Source organism: Trachemys scripta, chromosome 11 (assembly GCF_013100865.1).
Source record: "Trachemys scripta elegans isolate TJP31775 chromosome 11, CAS_Tse_1.0, whole genome shotgun sequence".
NCBI classification, from domain to species: domain Eukaryota; kingdom Metazoa; phylum Chordata; order Testudines; family Emydidae; genus Trachemys; species Trachemys scripta.
Window position 1 is genome coordinate 16,430,355 of NC_048308.1, and position 20,498 is coordinate 16,450,852.

The following is a 20,498-nucleotide window of genomic DNA, read 5'->3' on the forward strand; positions in this document are numbered from 1 at the left end:
AAGTTCATAGGGATTTGTTCTGTTCTCTACCGGTTTCAGATATTTGTATTGTATCCTTAGCATTAAGGTAATTCACAGCCTTAAAGACATATCCTAGCCAGGTTTGTAGAGCTTAATTCCAGAAATGCAATTCGTTGTGCTTATTATGAGGCTAAATCTCATTGAAATTACTCCTGATAGTAAATAATGCTCAATATTTTCTTTATTTCACACACAAAACCATAAAAGCTGCACATTCATCATATATAAGAAAGCAGTTGTGAAGAAATAGCCACACTGGATGCATAACCTTGACTATATCTGATCAATATGATCATTACATATTGACTGGTACTGTAGATGGTAAGTTTTCTTCTGCTCAGTACTGGGCACACTTGGAGTTCTGGTGTAATTTACCCCTAATTTCCCTGTCCTACGAGAAACAAAACTTGCTTGCCTTACTCAAGTGAGCAGATCTATTAACTTTAATAGCACTGCTCGAGTGGATATGACAAGCAGAATTTGACTCCAAGTAATTATGAACCACTAATGTTTCAGATAGTAGTATTCTTATATTGCAAGCCCCTCGGATAGAGACTTTATCTGACATGTTTGCACGGTTCCTGTCACAATGGAGTCCAGCTCCCAGTTTGGGGCCTCCCCAATGGCTGCTGTAATACAAACAACAGGTAATAGTCTTAATTCCACAAGTGCTCATTTTACTTTATTTTTTTAACTTTCACCAGACTGATGCATTCTTACTTATTTTTAATTGTGTCTGTCTCTCTTGTTATAAGGATGTTCACATTATGTACTTTCCAGAGGAAAAAATTGTATTTCTAAAACATTTTTCTTGCTTTTGCTAATTCAGCACGGCCTCGCTACCTCTCCAGGTCACATCAAGAAGATCTTTCAGTAATAAAAGTTCATAACAGCCCAAAGAAAGAGAACCGTTATGATCCTTGGGGTGCTGTTTGCATTGCTGGCATTAAGGATATTGTGTTAAAACTATTACTTTGCCGGGAACTGAAACTCAGCAATAAAAATGTGCTCCAAGCCAAAGCGGGGAATCTGAGGTCTTTCCCCAAGAAAAATGTGGGCTTTTTTTCAGCAAAGCTGACCAGATCATTTGTATGTTGAAGGAGTGCAAAAAGGTAAGATGTCGGATTTTAGATCTCTGATAACCCTTTAAAAGAGGCCATGCGTAGTAAGAAGAGGAAAAAGCGAGAGTTAAATGATGGAACTAATTAATTTGGAAAACACCTAGTATGTGTGCTAACTCCTATTTCCATAAACATTGCAAGGACTTCCATTTTATTTTTCAGATTGACTGAGTGAACATGTGCATAAATTGCACTAACACAGCAGACTGCTGAAAAGTCATTACCAAAACAGATTTTCATTGGGTCAGTCATTATCAAGACCTTTCTTTTGGTGTCTCCATTTCTGTACTCATTTCTCTTTCCAATTCTGTATCTTTCTCCGTTTCTCTCATCTGTCTTCCATGGCTACCCTTTCCGCAGGAGAAGCAATCTGAACCTCGAGTATTCTGGCAGTGGGAAGTGTGTCAGGTTAAAATAACTCTGGTGATAGTGGGCCAAATTCTCTGCTGGAACAACTCCAAAGATGTCATTGGAGTAAAGCCAGCAAGGTATTTGGTCCAATGTTGTCTCTATATCAGCTGCAACTAAGCCTGCAAAACTGAGGCAACTGATCTGAAGGGTTAGTATACATCCTGGCTGGCTTTCAGTTACCAACATGGAGCTGGAATAATATGTAGCCCCAGCTCAAACACTTTCCCATCAACATGTGCTTTTCCTCTTCTCTCTTATCATTCCTACTGGATGATGCATTGCAGCTCTTCACAGACCCTTTTTTAGCCTTATGTCCATAAAGACTCAATTGTGCAAGAAGCTGAATTATCATTTGCAAGGTGTTCAGCATCTTCAGCTTCCAATGAAGGCAATGGAAATTGAGAATGCTCAAAATCTCAAAGAATTGGGCCCTAAATTTGCATCGGCTGCCCCATTGCTGGGCACTGTGTCCATCTGAACTATTTGCCATTGCCTAGGTGCTGCTAATAGGATGAATCATTGTACCCAGCAAAAGACCAGTGAATTCAAGGCGCATATGTGTGGCATCAAATGTGAAGGTGCTTATAGATGGGTATTGTATATCGGCAGGTGTAACACACACAGTGAAACTAAAAATGAATTATGTGAGAGGCAGCCAGCCAGTTTAAAAGACAATGAATCAGTCCTGCGGTTATTATTTAATATTAATATTACAATAGTGCCTAGAAGCTTCAGAAAAGATAGTAAGGTATGTAGTCCCTGCCTTTAAGAACTTATATCAGGCTTTTGTAAATTGGTTATAGAAGCTGCATGTGATTTTGCCAAATATTTTTTTAAAATAGACATGAAAACATGATGCAGCTGTTAATTAATATTCACTCTTGGCTACTAGTTCTGTAATACTGCACATTGTCTCTATGCAGAGATGATCTATTGCTAGCTATGCTCTCTTAGTATGGCTCTTGCAACTGTGAAGGCTGTGGAGTCAATCTTTTAAGCCCAGCTACTCTACTAAAGACTAAATTACTGTGTAATGTTACACATTATGGCAGTGTGTGTGCAGAAGATGAAATGTTTGCCTGACTCTGAGTTTCCCTGCTTTTTTCTAGTTGTGTCACTTAACCTTTATGTCCTTAACATGTTTTTGTCTATTTAATTATACAAATACACCGCTTGGTTATGTCTGTGATTTATATTACATTATTGGATTTAGTTACCAATGATGGTTTGAAAACCAACCTACGCAGAATCACAGCTGTTCAGAATTTTTGCACCTGCACAGGGAAGTGTGATTAGGGAATAATGTCATTTTAATGTGCATAGGAAATGTGTGGGCTTACTGTTCACTGTATACGTTCCAGAGTCTAGCTCCAACTGTCAGCGTCTGGATCGGCAGTGCTTCCAATCATCACCACCACTCACTGAAAAATCAGTCATGAATCAACATGGACCCACTCAAATAATTTTAGAATTAATATTGAAAACATAGAGCTGAAAAGTGTATTTTTAAAAAATACACCTTCCTTGATATAAAACAGAGCACCTAACTCATATTATAAAATGGAGTCAGTATAATCTATGGTGCTGACAAAATGTTGTTACAGCATCCTTTAGAAAGTGGAGGAGGGAATGGTATTAATATCTGGGGAATACAAGTTAGAGATTAGCCATGTTGGAAATTATATAGGCTGTGTGTACTTGATTTTTTTATTGGCTCTGTGTTTCTAAATTCCTCATGAAAATGGAGATGAAGTAGGGCCATCAGGGATCATAAATTATATAGACTTTTCAGCTATTTACTAACCACTGATAAAAGCAGAGAAACATTTCTATAACTTAATAAATTTTGAAAAAATCTGTACCGTATTTGCTCATGCCAGATTTGTGCTCTGTATTGTTCTATCTATGGCTAGACTGCCTTGCAATCAGCTGTGAGGCATATGAACATCTGCTCATTGTGCCTAACCTTACTGCAGCTGAAAGGGGTAACAAGGGGTTCCTTTCAGAGTCTGGAAATTGAATAAGAGCTTCATCAGAATTTTTGTAAGATGCTTTTTCACTGAAGATTATCAAAGCTATATATATATTATTTCTTTGCTCTCTTTTTTTAATATATCTATATATATATATATAAAAGAGAGCAAAGAAATAACAATAAAACAAACACAGCAGACCCTGATCCAAACCCTGGTGATCTCAAAGGAAACTGTATCAGTCCCCAGTAAATTCCTAGACAAGTCTACAAGATTTCTAATGCTTCACTTTTTTAAAAATAGAGTCTTAGGATACATAAAATATTTAATGTGTGTTTGGATTTTGTAGCTGTCTGTACAGGGGTGTGTGTGTGTATGTGTGTGTATATATATATAATGAGTGTAATTACATGATGGCTTTACAGGTTTTTATTGACATGAGTAGGAGGTAATAGATTAATGCATGAGTGATAAAACAGGAGATCCAAAGAAGTGCCAATAAAACCTGCGTATACCATTGTGCACCATCAGGCATTTTTATGCCACATATTTTACAGAAAAGATAGAAATTGTGAATAAGTTTTTTAAAAATTTTATATTGCTTAAGCTTGAGTCCAACTGTCCAGGCTTAAGAGAGAGGAAAAAGTTATATCTAAATTGTTAAATCGCTAATGGTTTATAATATATCTTCTGTGAATCAAAGCTTGGTCATTGTAAAGCTCAATATGTTGCACCTCACTAGTGTTAATAATAGGTGCTCAATATAGATATAAAGCTCCCCAATTGAATAAGATGGGTCTCTAGTCCAACTATGCTGGGAAATAGCCTGTTTTTAAGCTAACTATGACATTTGTCAAGAAACGAAAAAGAGGGTATAATGAAGAGTGTGTAGGCAGAACTTCTAATTTTGTATTTGTGGGCTCCGGTTCTTCAATCCTTGCATATAAATTGGTCCGCATTACCAAGGCATACCACCATGAGAAGTCCATTAACATCAACTGGTCTCAGGTTTCAGAGTGGTAGGTGTGTTAGTCTGTATCAGCAAAAACAACGAGGAGTCCTTGTGGCACCTTAGAGACCAACAAATTCATTTGGGCATTAGCTTTCATTGGCTAGAACCCACTTCATCAGATGCATGGAGTGGAAAATACAGGAGCAGGTATAAATACATGAAAAGTTGAGAGTTGCCTTACCAAGTGTGAGGTCAGTCTAACAAGACAATTCAATTGACAGGAGGATACCAAGGGAGGAAAAATAACTTTTAAAGTGGTAATGAGAGTGGCCCATTTCAGACAGTTGACAAGAAGGCGTGAGTAACCGTAGGGGGAAATTAGTATTGGGCTTAAATTTTGTAATGACCCAACCACTCCCAGTCTTTATTCAGGCCTAATCTGATGGTGTCCAGTTTGCAAATTAATTCCAGTTCTGCAGTTTCACGTTGGAGTCTGTTTTTGAAAGTTTTTTTGTTGAAGAATTGCCACTTTTTGGTCTGTTATTGAGTGACCAGGGAGATTGAAGTGTTCTCCTACTGTTTTTTGAATGTTATGATTCCTGATGTCAGATTTGTATCCATTTATTTTTTTGCGTAGAGACTGTCCGGTTTGGCCAATGTACATGGCAGAGGTGCATTGCTGGCACATGATGGCATTTATCTCATTGGTAGATGTGCAGGTGAACGAGCCCCGGATGGTGTGGCTGATGTGGTTAGGTCCTATGATGGTGTCCCTTGAATAGATGTGTGGACAGAGTTGGCACCGGGGTTTGTTGCAGGGTTTGGTTCCTGGGCTGGTGTTTTTGTTGTGTGGTGTGTAGTTGCTGGTATTTGCTTCAGGTTGGGGAGCTGTCTGTAAGCGAGGACTGGCCTGTTCCTCAAGGTCTGTGAGAGTGAGGGATCATCCTTCAGGATAGGTTGTAGATCCTTGATGATGCGTTGGAGAGGTTTTAGTTGGGGGCTGTAGGTGACAGCTAGTGGCGTTCTGTTACTTTCTTTGTTGGGCCTGTCTTGTAGTAGGTGACTTCTGGGTACCCTTCTGGCTGTGTCAATCTGTTTCTTCACTTCACCAGGTGGGTATTGTAGTTTTAAGAATGCTTGATAGAGATCTCAGTGCTACTGTTTGCAGTTGTGGGTCATTAGATCTTAAGTCAAAGCCCAATTCATGGCAATTAAGAACTAGGCAAGAACTGCGGAGTCCTATCTCTTTTAAGCTATTCTGTTTTGTAGAAAATCTTCATAAATTTGATACTTTTCCAGGTGATCATTCAGCCAGTGTATTAGCTCATTATAAGGTGTTACTCTTCTATACTCAGAGATGTGCCCTTAATCGTGGGTGGGTGTGGATTTTGCCATCTGTGCATCACTTGTTTCTCACATACACAGCCTAGCTAAAGTAACCCATATTTTCTGTGGATGTGACAGATATTGTAAATGTTATGATTGAATTTAAATGATTCCTTTCATACAATAATATACAAACAAAACAGTGCTCATTTATTAAGACTGAAATATGTATGATAGACCCAACTTGCAGGTCAAATATTAGACAAATTGCATGGTAATTGGAAAATTTATAATCTAGAGTTGGGCATTTTTTTAATCTTCTCCGAAGCAGAATATGATCCAAAAATCCTTAATGTGTCCTGGCCTCTCCGACGTTTTGGGATATTTATTATTTGTGATTTGATTCATCACTTCATTTAAACCAGTTTTCAGTTCCCTGAACATTAAACTGAAAATATAATTAGATCATTTTTACCATCTTGTCTCCAATTATGTGCTGTCACAAACCTCTGCTCCTTTACCTCATATAAAGTCCTAATAGACTGTCAGAATGCTTTTCTTCCTGGCACAATAAGCAGGAAGCCAATGGAAAGAAAAATCAGAGAAGCACAGAGCTATTTCTTTGTATATAGATTGTAGCAGAGCAGGGTCATTGGGGAAAAGGTTGTCTCAAGATCAACCAGCAGTGGGCCCCATGGATACTGGATTCTCATTGGTGACTGCCAATAGTAGACCGCTCCTTCGTGCAGCACAAAAAAGGCAGAACAAAATCCAAAGGTTGGAAGTTGAAGCAGCACACGAGCTGATTTTCAGTGGCTCTCACACTGACCGGGTCCTGGCCACCGGTCCGCTCTGCATTTTAATTTAATTTTAAATGAAGCTTCTTAAACATTTTAAAAACCTTATTTACTTTACATATAACAATAGATTTATAGAAAGAGACCTTCTAAAAACATTAAAATGTATTACTGGCACGCAAAACCTTAAATTAGAGTGAATAAATGAAGACTCAGCACGCCACTTCTGAAAGGTTGCCCACCCCTGAGCTAGATAAAGTCAGACTAGAAATAAGATGCAGATTTTTAACAGTGAAGGCAATTAATTATTGGAACAGCTTATCTAGGGATCCAGTGAATTCTCCATCTCTTGCTGTCTTTAAATCAAGACTGGACATATTTCTAAACAATGTGCTATAGTTCAAACAGAAGTTATGAGCTTGATTCAGAAATTACTGGGAGAGGTTTTTTTGCCCTGTGTTACGTAGAAGATCAAAATAGATGAGCATTAGTGGTTCCTTCTGGCCATAAAAATCATGACCCTACTTGTTCTCTAAAGAAAATCCCTGCGGTTTTCCAGATTTGTTCCAATGCTTAACTACCCTGAGAGTTAGGAAGTGTTTCCTAATGTCTTAAATCTCACTCACTGCAATTTAAGCCCATTGCTTCTTGTCCTGTCCTCAGTGATTGTTAGTCTTTAAGGTGCCACCAGACTCCTTTTTTTTTTTTTTAAAGAAAACAATTTATCACTCTCCTTTTATAACAACTTTTCACATACTTGAAGACTATTATCATGTCCCCCCTCACTCTTCTTCAGACTAAACAAACCCAATTTTTTCACTCTCCTCACAGGTCATGTTTTCTAGACCTTTAATCATTTTTGTCGCTCTCCTCTGGACTTTCTCCAATTTGTCCACATCCTTCCTGAAATGTGGTGCCCAGAACTGGACATAGTATGCCTGTTGGGGCCTTATCAGTGCTGAGTAGAGTGGAAGAATTACTTCTTGTGGCTTGTTTACAGCAGTCCTGCTAAGATAGGACTTTATTAGGATTACTTACCCAAAAACACAACTGTAAAAACTTTATAACATGACAATGTCATAACAATGCCAGGGAGTCATAGATTTTTACAACCCCAATGGATGATTATGCTCATCTAAGCTTACATCCTATATTACACGGGCCATAGAACGTCACCAAATGATTCCTGTATCAAGCTTATAACTTCTAGTTGAGCTACAGAATATATTTTAGAAAGATGTCCAGTCTTACTTAAAGACTTGAAGTGACAGCAAAGGGGTTCCAATGGTTAATTAGCCTCACTTGACAAGAGATCTAGATCACTCTGTGGAACTGACTTGTCATTAGTTACCACTCCACCAATGTTTGTGTCCTCTGCAAATTTTACCAACTATGATTTTACATTTTCTTCCAGATCAGTGTTAGAGATATTAGATAACATGGAAAATGACTCCATTTGTTGATGGTTCCCCATTTACATTAACCTTTTTGAGATCTATCACTTAACCAGCTTTTAATCTATTTAATATGTGCTACATTGATTTTGTATAGAATTGAAGGCTGGGTGGTACAAAGGCAAATACTTTACATAAGTCTAAGTATATTATGGCAACATATTTAGCTTTTCCTATCGCTATTTGAAAAAACATCATTCAGTTTGACCACAGTTGTGACAATCTGTCTCAAGAAAGAGGTTTTCATTTTGGGAAATAAGCTGGTTATCATGCTCACAAATGAACACATCTCAGCCTGCCAAAGTATATCATCCACTGTCTTATATACAGAGTGATCAGAATGCCAAGAAGTTGTATATATGCCTCCGAAACTATTTAGGAATTGAGATATTAAAGATCATTCAAATCGTGTTTTCTTTGTTTCACTGTCTCCTGAATAGCTTTGTCTCCTACTTTTCCACTTTAAATATCCTCCTTTACATCCTGTGATCTCAAGTGCAGTTTCCGTGTGGGAGCTGCGAACACCTTCTCTTGGCCTAACACTAATAGCTTTTTTTTAGCTTAGATCATGCTGTATGGGAAACATTTTTGTTTTATGGAACTTGAGGGAATTTTCTGCCTGATCTTTCATAGCATCTCAGTCTGAGTCACTAAGTGTACATCTATACAAAACAAAAACCTCACAGCAGCAAGTCTGAGAGCCCAGATCAACTGATTTGGGTTCATGGGGCTTGAACTGCAGGGCTAAAAATAGCAATGTAGGTGTTCCTGCTTGGGCTGGAGCCCAACTGCACTGGTGGTGGTGAGAGTAAGGCTCTTGGTGCTGTGGGATTTCACAGGGAGCTCTGGGATATAAACAATATAAGGATATAAGCAATCCTACACAGCCAGAGGATGGAGTATATGACTTCTGGGTCTTTTCTCTCTCTTACACTACAGTCCTTCAAAGGTTTATAACCGGGGATTTGTACGTTCTAAGTGAGGGTCTATTCACCTTCCTTTCCCTTTTTCCCCACATGAAGAAAATGCAAGGAATTGCAACTACCCTTCTTTATCAGTGCTTTCAGTCTTCTTGTTTCTTTGGATTACCAATCTTTTTCCAGGTAACCTAGTTATTTCAGTCCTCTTTTTTTTTCTGCCTTGGACTTCCTGATCATTTACTTTCTTGATGACTTTTTCAGCAGCTCTAATTTTCCTTGTATATTTATATGCAGCTCAGCAGGTCATGCTAAGCAAATCAAGAACTAATGAATCACATACTCAGAATAATTCTACAACACTCTTCCCAGCTGTCTAGCCTTTCCCAGTGCTTGTATCTCTTCAAGATCTATCACTTCAATTAAAGCCTATAAGGCTAGACCCTAATTAACAGGCTATTTTATTTGACTGACAAACTGGAAAAATGATAAAATGACTAAACAGCAAAAATGTACCAATCACAGACCTATCAGCTATGCATTTTTCCCAGTGGGGTGCTGGACAGACTAAAACTGAGTGACTGATATGGCTTAGAAGCTCATAGATTTAATCTTTTTGGAAAGACGCAGTTTCTGAGGATACCCATATTTGCAAGGTCCCCTGGTAGAATTAGAAAATAACTTTGTAATGTTTTCATTATAATTTACCAGGCACCCATCCACCCTTTCCCATGATGATGAAAACACAAAATAAACATAGAAAAAAACCTTAGTGATATTTTATTAGAGTAGAATTTTGCGAGGTTGATTGCACACTTCAATTTATCAGACCATCTTTATCACAGCATCTTTAGAAAAAGTAGGACCCAACAGGTGAGTTATACCTCATTAAGCAGCAGCTACATGTGAATGATTGTGAGAATCAGCAAAGACGTGCAATATCCATTTCTAGTCACCTGTATACCTAACCATTGTTACAAAGGGTTTTTCTTGTCTTCAGAGAGAAAATGAACACTGTAGTAGAAAGTGTGAAATCTTCTGAACTAAACTCTGTAGGCCAAATTCTAACATCAGTTATAACACTACAACCCCATTGAAATCAACAGGATTGCATAGGTCTAACACAAAGCAGAGTTTGGCTCACTAAACTGAAGAAAAATGACAGCCTGCTATTGTTTTTGTTTTAAGCTCTGCTATGGAATGCTTTAAAATTTCAGTAGGCATTGCTTTTCGTCTGTCTATGTTTCTGGATTCTTTGATTACACAGTTCTTCTATGTTTCGATGTTTTAGTACATTTATTGAATTTCTTCTACATCATGGCTGGAATCTGAAGACAGATAAATTCATATTAGAAATCAGGCAAAAAAAAATTAACAGTGAGAGCGACTAACTTCTGGAACAAACTATCCAGGTAAGTGGTAGATTCTCCATTTCTTGATGTCTTCAGCTAAAGACTGGAGGCCTTTCTAGAAGGCTCAATACAGGAGTAACTGGATGACATTTAATGGCCTGGAATATATAGGCGGTCAGACTAGACAATTTAATGGTCCCTTTTGGCCTCATAATCGATGAATCTATAAATATGTGCAGGGCTCTTTTCCCTCTGTATTTTTTTCTTATGCTTTTTAATCCTTTGTGACTTTAATTTGTCGCTCACTAAAAAAAAAAAAAAAAAAGTCAGCCAATTTGGACAGTTTAGACTGGATCTGCCAAGCACTGACCACTTTTTGATCCAAAGCCTGTTGAAGTCAATGGGCTGATTTCAGTGAACTTTGGCTCAGCCTCCAGTTCAAGGCTCAAAAACAGAGCACACACAACTCTTTGCTAGCTGCTGCCAAGAAATGCCAGTGAGTGAAGAAGAATCTTCAAAGAGGTTAACACACACACACACATTCACCGATGTGTATTTAATTAAATCACTTACAAGAGTAGGTGAAGCTACAAATGAAGGCATGCCAATAAAGGGTCAAATCTTTCTCACTTTACTCAGGCAAATAGCATCAATTACTTCAAAATATATGAATGAGTAAGGTGGTCAGAATTAGTGCAAAAATAGTCAAAAGAAGTTCTGTGTAGGCAAGTGCCACCGTGGTGGGACACACCTGTGGCTAAGCATGTTTAAACATGAATAATGCGCCGCATAACTTGAGCACTCACATGAATTTCCAACATTCCTCAGAGGGCGGGGGCATCAACTAGCAGAAGGACGTACCTTACGCAACTCAGGAGTCAAATTTCTCTATTGGCACACAGACACACAGAAAAACAATTGCTACTGCTTTCCAGGATGGCAAAAGAACAAGAACCATTATGAGCGTATGAGGCAAGGGCTATTTACAATAGCAATAAATAACCTACAGGGCTCAAACAACACGCAAGTCTCCTTTTTTCCCTCAACATGGAGGAAAAATAATTTCATACATAATCTTTTAAGATTAAATACAACTGGAAATTAGAAATGTTCCTCCCAAGAAAACCGGACACCCTAGGAGTTGTCTTTGTGATTTACAGCTGCAATTGCCCCTCCTGCATGGTCCAGAGATAACCAGATCACCCATCCAACAATAAAAATGCTCAAGCTATGGTAATGTTCTTTTGCTTAATATTGATACCATCATGTAACATTAGATGGCTTGCTTTAGAAGGCATGACCAATAATCCCATCCCATTAGTGTGGTTTTATCTAAAGCATGGGAGTTACCCGAAGGCAAATTAAAAATGTTTAAAAAAGCGAAATATAATTGCCATTTTGCCTGAATACATCCCCAGCTTGAAGACATGTTGATTTTTGTTTCATATTGAGGCTTATTTATTTTATAAGGCACACTACACTCATGCTGAATAAGCCCAGCAGATGGGGATTTCTTAGAGATGTTAACTAAATACTGAAGGGAATCTTGAAGGATTCCATAAAACCAAGGCAAGGAAATTGGCAATAAATCCAAATTTATGCAGGAAGATTAATTTTAGTCACCTGTTTCTGAAGGTAACACCTCAAGACAAAACTTTTATAAGGCTTTTCAACTGAAGAGCTCAGTGTTTAGATCTAGAGTCCTATGCTGTGTTGGGCTAAGGAGCTTCTGGGGCCCTCAAAAGCCCACCAAGGAGAATAAATAAATGGGATCCAAAGAGGATAACTGAGATTTGTCTAAGGCCCACTGAAGCTGGGTTTAAATTTTCATCACTTTTTACAGGATGAGGCCTTCGCGAAAGGGAGGAAGAAAAGCAAAAATATACACACACAAAAAATGCTCTGGCAAAAGAACCCAATAATTTTCTCCCATTTTCAAATCATCATCTTTCCCTCTCCAGAATATTGTGTCTGAAAAATGTTTTATGTCGCTCTGTTGACACTGGGGCCGGCTCCAGGCACCAGCGCAGCAAGCAGGTGCTTTGGGCAGCCAACGGTAAGGGGCGGCACGTCCGGGTCTTCGGCGGCAATTCGGCGGTGGGTCCCTCAGTCCCTCTCGGAGGGAAGAACCTGCCGCCGATCGCGGCTTTTATTCTCTCCCCGCCCCCCCCCCCCGCCGCTTGGGGCAGCAAAAACACTGGAGCCCTGGTTGACACTAAGCCAAATTCAATCCTGGTTTAAGTTGCTGTTGATTTTTATGAATAAGTACTGCAGCCCTTCATGGTCTTTAGATGCAAAAAGGGAACACTGCCAGTGTAGACTTTACAGCTTCCTTTTTGCTCTGTTAGCCTGTCACATAATCTGTAGTTTGTGTATTTAAAGAACATTGGTCAATACTTGTTTAGATGCCTGAGTTAGGGGCCTAACTTTAGGCACCCATTTTTGAAAGAAATGTGCACTATAACTAGTCCATAGGGTGAAATTCTCGCCCATGTGCTGTGTCAAACCATAATTACTTTGCTAATCTTTACTGAATCTTCTGCAAGTGTCACATGCATTGACAATGGGAATTCCACATTGTCAGCCCGTGCAGAAGACACAGTGGGAATCATCAATTTCATCATCAACTGCAGATTGGAGAAAGGAATTGTGTCCATATTGTTCATGCCAGAACCATTACATATGCACACTTCAAATCCTTATAACTAGCTACTGCAAATATGCCGGTGTTAATTTTTTGTTAAAATTACATGTAGATGATGAAAAACGCTTAATCAACACATCAGCAGTAGATGCTGCTAAAAAACAGTTTGCACGTGTGTTTGCATGGGGTACAGTAGTTAGATAGTTATCCACCTATCATTTGGCTAACCCGGGCCCAATCCCATCAGGGGTTATGCAACCTCAACTCCTAATGATGTTAATGAGAGTTGAGGGTGCTCAGCACCTGAAAGATCAGATCCCAGTTTTGTTATGGTGAAAAACAAGTATAACACAAGCATCAAATACTAGAAACTCATCCTAGTGTGAATAATGAGTTGAGATGGGAAACAAAAGATTTGCAAATTCAATGCTGGTTGCAATTACAGATCATCTCACATGATCCTTCAAAGAGAAACATATAGAGCCCTTAGCATCTTAAATGAAATGATGATGTGGAACCATTTTCATGGCGGGAGGTTGGTTAAGGCTGCAAGTTTGTGACCATAAACTGAATGAAAATAAAATGAAAATTTATTGGCATCTTAGAATTTTTGTCCTTGTCACTGCTATAATATCATGGCTTCATCACAAAGGCTCTGCAGTCTTCTGTCAGAGGGAAAAACAGGTACGTTTACTTACATGTATTCCCTGTGTGCAGAATGTACAGCGGCTGCATTGTTGTAACGCCACAGAACTATCACCGACGACAAAACGTCCAGGACAGCATCAAACTGAAAAGGATACAAGTCAATGGCTTTTGTAGGTTATTAAGGTGTACAGTAGTTAAAACAATGCATCTGTAATCATGCTGCAGGGCATAAAGCAGCTCCAAATAAATCATTTTAATAAAAGCAGGATTTACATTCATTTAAATGATCTTTACTTTTTTTACTGTGTATCATTACACAACAGTGTATATCAGACTTCAGCCAGTCAATCACAGAAAGAGCTTTGTCTATAATCCACCAGCATGCAGAGTTACTTGGCTAAAAAAATAATTCTTGCAATAATGTGGTCACCACAATTTTTACAATACTAATATATTTCTTGTATGATGCCTAAAAGAAAAAGGGCACCTGTCTTTTAGTGACTTGTCCTACAAATTCACAATTTTTGTTTAACAGAACTTTGCAAAGGAATTTCATCTAATTTCACTTTACGCCACACCTTTGGCAAAATCTTCACATTCACAACACTTAAAAACGAATTTTTTTACAGGTTTTTGATACAGTGCCATCTCAGCTCAATACTGGCCCATTAAGCATTTCCTCACTTTCTGATGTAGAAACTCCTGGACACTGATAATGTATACACTGCATTTTAATGATGAGTTAATTGATCTTTCTACTCTATGCCCAGAATAATTCACACACCCAACTCAAATTTTTCACAGAAACAGTCCCACTTTCAAGTTCACAACAAAATACCAAATGTTTGACTTTCAAGTTGTTTTTTGTTTAATTAGGAATGTTTTCTCTACAGTTAATCTCTGCTGAGAATATATTAGTGTTCAACTGCAAATTGAAAAATAGTAGCGATTTTTAGAGACCAAAGATGACATCCTGGCCCCAGTGAAGTCAATGGGAGTTTTGACATTGACTTTGATTGGGACCGGATTTCACAAGAGAAGTTGGGACCTCAGATCTACGCCTGCATGGGGGATGAATATGCTGCAGGACCTTGCAATGGAAAATTGGTTCTGGTTTGTAATACCTCTCCCTCTTAGCTTTTTCTATAGCATCCATTAGCATAAGATTTTAGCATTGATATGAATGCTTTTGTCTGCTAGGAATTGAAAGCAGACCACCCTAACACCGTTACCTATTACTTCTGTGATCAGGTTTAAACAATGATCTTTCTGGTTAGTCACTGATTTTCTTTTACTACACCTGGATGCACTCCTTAGCTAAGAAAAATCATGGTGAGAGTTCAGAAACAGCATGCAACATAACATCTCACTGTGAAACATATTTAAATTGTAAGATTACTTACAGCAAATCCAAATGATGATGCACTGTACCTCATTATGGAGACAGCTAAAAGAAAGAAAATATTATTTAGCATAACTTAAAACATCTCTTAGATATTTTCTTTCATCTAAGAGGAGAGTTGCACTTCGAAAAGAAGAAAAAAAAACAAGTTAGAAAACCAGTTAGAGCATCAATTAGCTGCAAAACCTGCTTGCAGGAATGAGCTGTGCTTCTTTCAATTTGCATACGAAGACATAGGGGAGGCCTACAAGGAAGGCACAACATGCTATAGGGATTGGTGTGGTGAGCCAGCAAGTGGCCCTCTTTCTTCCAAGATGGTACTGGGCCAATGCTCAAGCATGACATTCAGGGGCACTATGCTGCTGGAAGTGCTGCCTTTCATATGAGGTTCTAACCAAAGCTGTGCAGGAACCAGAATTTCTGTCCCATAGAAACTTTTGCATTTGAATTTTTTTTTAGTTCCAAATCAGAATGAAAAGCCCCAAATGCAGACATTTTGGCAAAATATCCAGTTTGCAAGGACCAAAATAGAATTTTTCCAAAATTTCTGGGCTAGCTGGTAAGCTAGCTTCCTAGTTGGCTCCCTGGCTGCCGGACCAGCTTGTTGGCAGAAAAACCATGGAGCCAGGCAATCTAGCAGGCCACCCAGGGAGCCAGAGAGCTGGCCAAGTGGGAAACTAGTTGCCCTGCTCCCTGGGTGGTCTAAGGAGTCCAGGAGTCCCCAGCCACCCAGCTCCTGGATAGGTAGGGACCTCAGAAAGCTGGACAACCCATCCACCACTACCTGGTTGGTGGGGAGACGAGTAGAAAACCAGGCAGGTAAGTTTCCATCAAAAGTTGACGGGTCCCTGTGAAAAGTGTCGGCGTTGGAGCCAGAAGCTCCTGTGTTCTAACCCCAGCTTGGACTGTGACTTCCCCTCAGCCTGGAGCAGATCAATTGACTTCTCTGCCTCAGCTTTCATATCTGTAACATAGTGTTTTTATTTAGGATTTTATTGCAAGTCTCGCCATATCTGGCATTTGTCTGGCATGTTGTTTGTAAGCTGGGAGGTGGCAAAACTGGAATACTTATTGATCTCCCAGAAGGGTCTCAGGAAAGTTAGTTTGTGAAATATTTTGAAAATTTTAAGTTATAACTATTAACAGTGTTAGGAATGTTAATATAATTTAAATGATAATACATGGAAATACTGTGCATCATAGTTTTAGCAAAGTAGAGGCATTAGATGGTTGGTTTTAGCTGCATGTAAATTACGAAGGCAATGGTCACAAAAATGGACATCAACATAGAAAAGAAACTTTATTGATTTGGAATGTTAACATTTTTGCACCAAACCAGCCAAACATGATGTATGTTTTCTGACCACCATGAGTTTTAGCAAGGTTATGAAAAGCTCTACTGATACTTTACACTGAAGTTCACCCCACTTGAAATGTGCCTTGACTTGAAAGTTCAGTTAACTTGTTGTGAGCTGTGCTTGTGAATATTCCGCAATCGTAGTCTGTAGTCATTTTCACAGCTTAGAAAAGGGCAAACCTCTCCCCCAAATGACTGGCTTGCTCATTCCTACACCAGGCCCTAGGTACAACATTATGGTGTATCTAAGATAAGAAGGGAATTGTCCTGAGGCTTGCTGGAGGTAGGAGAAGAATAAATAGAGGGTTTAGTCTGCTATAGAGGGTGGGAAATTGATTGAGGAAGAAGTGGACAGCTGTGGAAGGGTTCCTACTATAGCTCTGAGCTCATCAAACTCCAACCTGCAACAGGCCCTGCAAACTAATTTGCAGCATCCAGCTGATGAACCAAATCCTACAGCATTTGTATAGTCCTTGTTTTCTTCAGCCGTGATCTCTTTTAAACAAGCGTTTGTAGCATGAAAAGGTGGCTAATTGCCTCTGTGCTATCTGGTCAACCGTCAGGAAAGAGTTCTAATTTGTCCAACAGTTCTGAATGGAGTGAAACAAGTTTAAAATGTGTTACCTATTTATAAACTGGCTAAGCTAATCCCCTTTAGGGGGAAGGAAAACTTCTCAGGATTGTTTAGGAAATAAAATGACTCTGATACATTTACAGCTCTTCAATGACATTTTCACTCTGTGACTGGACACAAAAGCAATACCCAGGAGTGCCGCCAGCTTTTTTGCCACCTAGGCAGCGGAAGGTCCCGCCACCAAAATGCTGCCCCCGACAGAGGTGGCAGAAGGTCCCACCTCCGAAATACTACTGACGACTGGGGCGGCCGAAGATCCGGATGCCACGGTTGCCGCCCCTCAAATGTTAGCGCCCTAGGCAACTGCCTAGGTTGCCTAATAGGTTGCACCGGCCCTGGCAATACCTAATTGTCAGTATGTCATTGAAACAAGCACTCATTAGAGCAGCACCTGGAAGAGCATAGATACTTTTAACTATTCCTCCCACTGAATATGCACTGCAATTTGGTGTGTGTGGGGGGGGAGCTTATTTGTAAGCACCAATCTAGATGACTTTTAAAATGAATAAATAGTCACTATTTTTAGATCATGATTTCTCCCTCTACACACTCTGCTTCACTTCCTAGTTGAAAACAGGGGCTACATCTCTCCATTATGGCTGCTGAGCCAGAACCAGACCAGACAAGCTGGGCTGACATGTAGTGGGACACAGTACTGGCAACAAATATCCTCTTCATTTAATGGTTTTTCCTTCCTGTGGATATAATCTGTATAATGCCAGTGCTTAGGTTACATCAACAAAATATGGGCATAGTCCCACACTCACAGAGAATCATAGAATATCAGTGTTGGAAGGGACCTCAGGAGGTCATCTAGTCCAACCCCCTGCTCAACTAAATCATCCCAGTCAGGGCCTTGTCAAGCCTGACCTTAAAAACCTCTAAGGAAGGAGATTCCACCACCTCCCTAGGTAAGCCATTCCAGTGCTTCACCACCCTCCTAGTAAAAAAGTTTTTCCTAATATCCAACCTAAACCTCCCGCACTGCAACTTGAGACCATTACTCCTTGTTCTGTCATCAGGTACCACTGAGAACAGTCTAGATCCATCCTCTTTGGAACCCCCTTTCAGGTAGTTGAAAGCAGCTATCAAATCCCCCCTCATTCTTCTCTTCTGCAGACTAAACAATCCCAGTTCCCTCAGTCTCTCCTCATAAGTCATGTGCTCCAGACCCCTAATCATTTTTGTTGCCCTCCGCTGGACTCTTTCCAATTTTTCCACATCCTTCTTGTAGTGTGGGGCCCAAAACTGGACACAGTACTCCAGATGAGGCCTCACCAATGTCGAATAGAGGGGAATGATCATGTCTGCTGGCAATGCCCCTACTTATACAGCCCAAAATGCCATTAGCCTTCTTGGCAACAAGAGCACCCTGTTGACTCATATCCAGCTTCTCTTCTACTGTAACCCCTAGGTCCTTTTCTGCAGAACTGCTTCCTAGCCATTCGGTCCCTAGTCTGTAACAGTGCATGGGATTCTTCCATCCTAAGTGCAGGACTCTGCACTTGTCCTTGTTGAACCTCATCAGGTTTCTTTTGGCCCAATCCTCTAATTTGTCTAGGTCCCTTTGTATCCTATCCCTACCCTCCAGCATATCTACTACTCCTCCCAGTTTAGTGTCATCTGTAAACTTACTGAGAGTGCAGTCTACGCCATCCTCCAGATCATTAATGAAGATATTGAACAAAACCGGCCCCAGGACCAACCCCTGGGGCACTACACTTGAAACCGGCTGCCAACTAGACATGGAGCCGTTGATCACTACCCATTGAGCCCAATGATCTAGCCAGCTTTCTATCCACCTTTATAGTCCATTCATCCAGCCCATACTTCTTTAACTTGCTGGCAAGAATACTGTGGGAGACCGTATCAAAAGCTTTGCTAAAGTCAAGGATTAACACATCCACTGCTTTCCCCTCATCCACAGAGTCAGTTATCTCCACATAGAAGGCAATTAGGTTAGTCAGGCATGACTTGCCCTTGGTGAATCCATGATCTCTTTCCTATCCTCTAAGTGCTTCAGAATTGATTCCTTGAGGATCTGCTCCATGATTTTTCCAGGCACTGAGGTGAGGCTGACTGGCCTGTAGTTCCCCGGATCCTCCTCCTTCCCTTTTTTAAAGATGGGCACTACATTAGCCTTTTTCCAGTCATCCGGGACCTCCCCCGATTGCCATGAGTTTTCAAAGATAATGGCCAATGGCTCTGCAATCACGTCCGCCAACTCCTTTAGCACCCTCGGATGCAGTGCATCTAGCCCCATGGACTTGTGCTCGTCCAGTTTTTCTAAATAGTCCCGAACCACTTCTTTCTTCATGGAGGGCTGGTCACCTTCTCCCCATACTGTACTACCCAGTGCAGCAGTCTGGGAGCTGAACTTGTTCGTGAAGACAGAGGCAAAAAAATCATTGAGTACATTAGCTTTTTCCACATCCTCTGTTACTAGGTTGCCTCCCTCATTCAGTAAGGGGCCCACACTTTCCTTAACTTTCTTCTTGTTGCTAACATAACTGAAGAAACCCTTCTTGTTACTCTTAACATCTCTTGCTAGCTGCAACTCCAAGTGTGATTTGGCCTTCCTGATTTCACTCCTGCATGCCTGAGCAATATTTTTATACTCCTCCCTGGTCATTTGTCCAATCTTCCACTTCTTGTAATCTTCATTTTTGCATTTAAGGTCAGCAAGGATTTCACTGTTAAGCCAAGCTGGTCACCTGCCATATTTACTGTTCTTTCTATACAATGGGATGTTTTTTTCCTGCAACCTTAATAAGGATTCTTTAAAATACAGCCAGCTCTCCTGGACTCCTTTCTCCCTCATGTTATTCTCCCAGGGGATCCTGCCCATCAGTTCCCTGAGGGAGTCAAAGTCTGCTTTTCTGAAGTCCAGGGTCCATATTCTGCTGCTCTCCTTTCTTCCTTGTGTCAGGATCCTGAACTCGACCATCTCATGGTCACTGCCTCCCAGGTTCCCATCCACTTTTGCTTCCCCTACTAATAGAGAGAGAGAGTTTTGTAGATGGGTGTGTTTATATTATAAAGCCCCAATCCACATTCATTTCTTTTCTCTGTGCAATTTTTTTTAATACTGCTCCATGCCTACAAGGATCTTCCTATCCCAGCTGACCAAGCAGGCACCTTCTCATTCTAAATCAGATTTAAAACTAATTAATTCTATGATGCTCCCAAAAATTTATTTTAGGAATCCTACCCGCTATTATCCCCACCTCTGGGATGCTTTGTGTGTCCCTTTTTGTAATCTAGACACAAAGGAGATCTTCAGGACAAGAATTGTCTTTGTTTTTGTTTAGTGTACAGCAATGAGCACATTATCACTACCACAAAATTTATTAGTGTGTGCCTATGCTTTTTGTACCGATTTCAGTTTTCTCAAGTCGCACCAAGCTCTAGGCACATAACAAAAGATATAGTATGGAATAAAATACCTAGCACTTAAGAAAAAGTCTTAATAGAATCATTTGAATCTTA

The 20,498-nt window shown here is 39.9% G+C and overlaps 1 protein-coding gene across 2 annotated transcripts in view; it reads right to left on the bottom strand.

Annotated features, from left to right (window-relative positions):
* Positions 1-20,498, bottom strand: part of TMEM163 (transmembrane protein 163) — a 159,395-nt gene that overhangs the window by 54,858 nt on the left and 84,039 nt on the right. For both annotated transcript variants that reach the window (XM_034785236.1, XM_034785237.1), the window contains exons 3-4: positions 15,020-15,063; positions 13,667-13,758 (exon numbers count right to left, since the gene is read on the bottom strand). In XM_034785236.1, the coding sequence (XP_034641127.1) occupies positions 13,667-13,758; positions 15,020-15,063 (136 nt within the window). The remainder of the gene's footprint in view (positions 1-13,666; positions 13,759-15,019; positions 15,064-20,498) is intronic.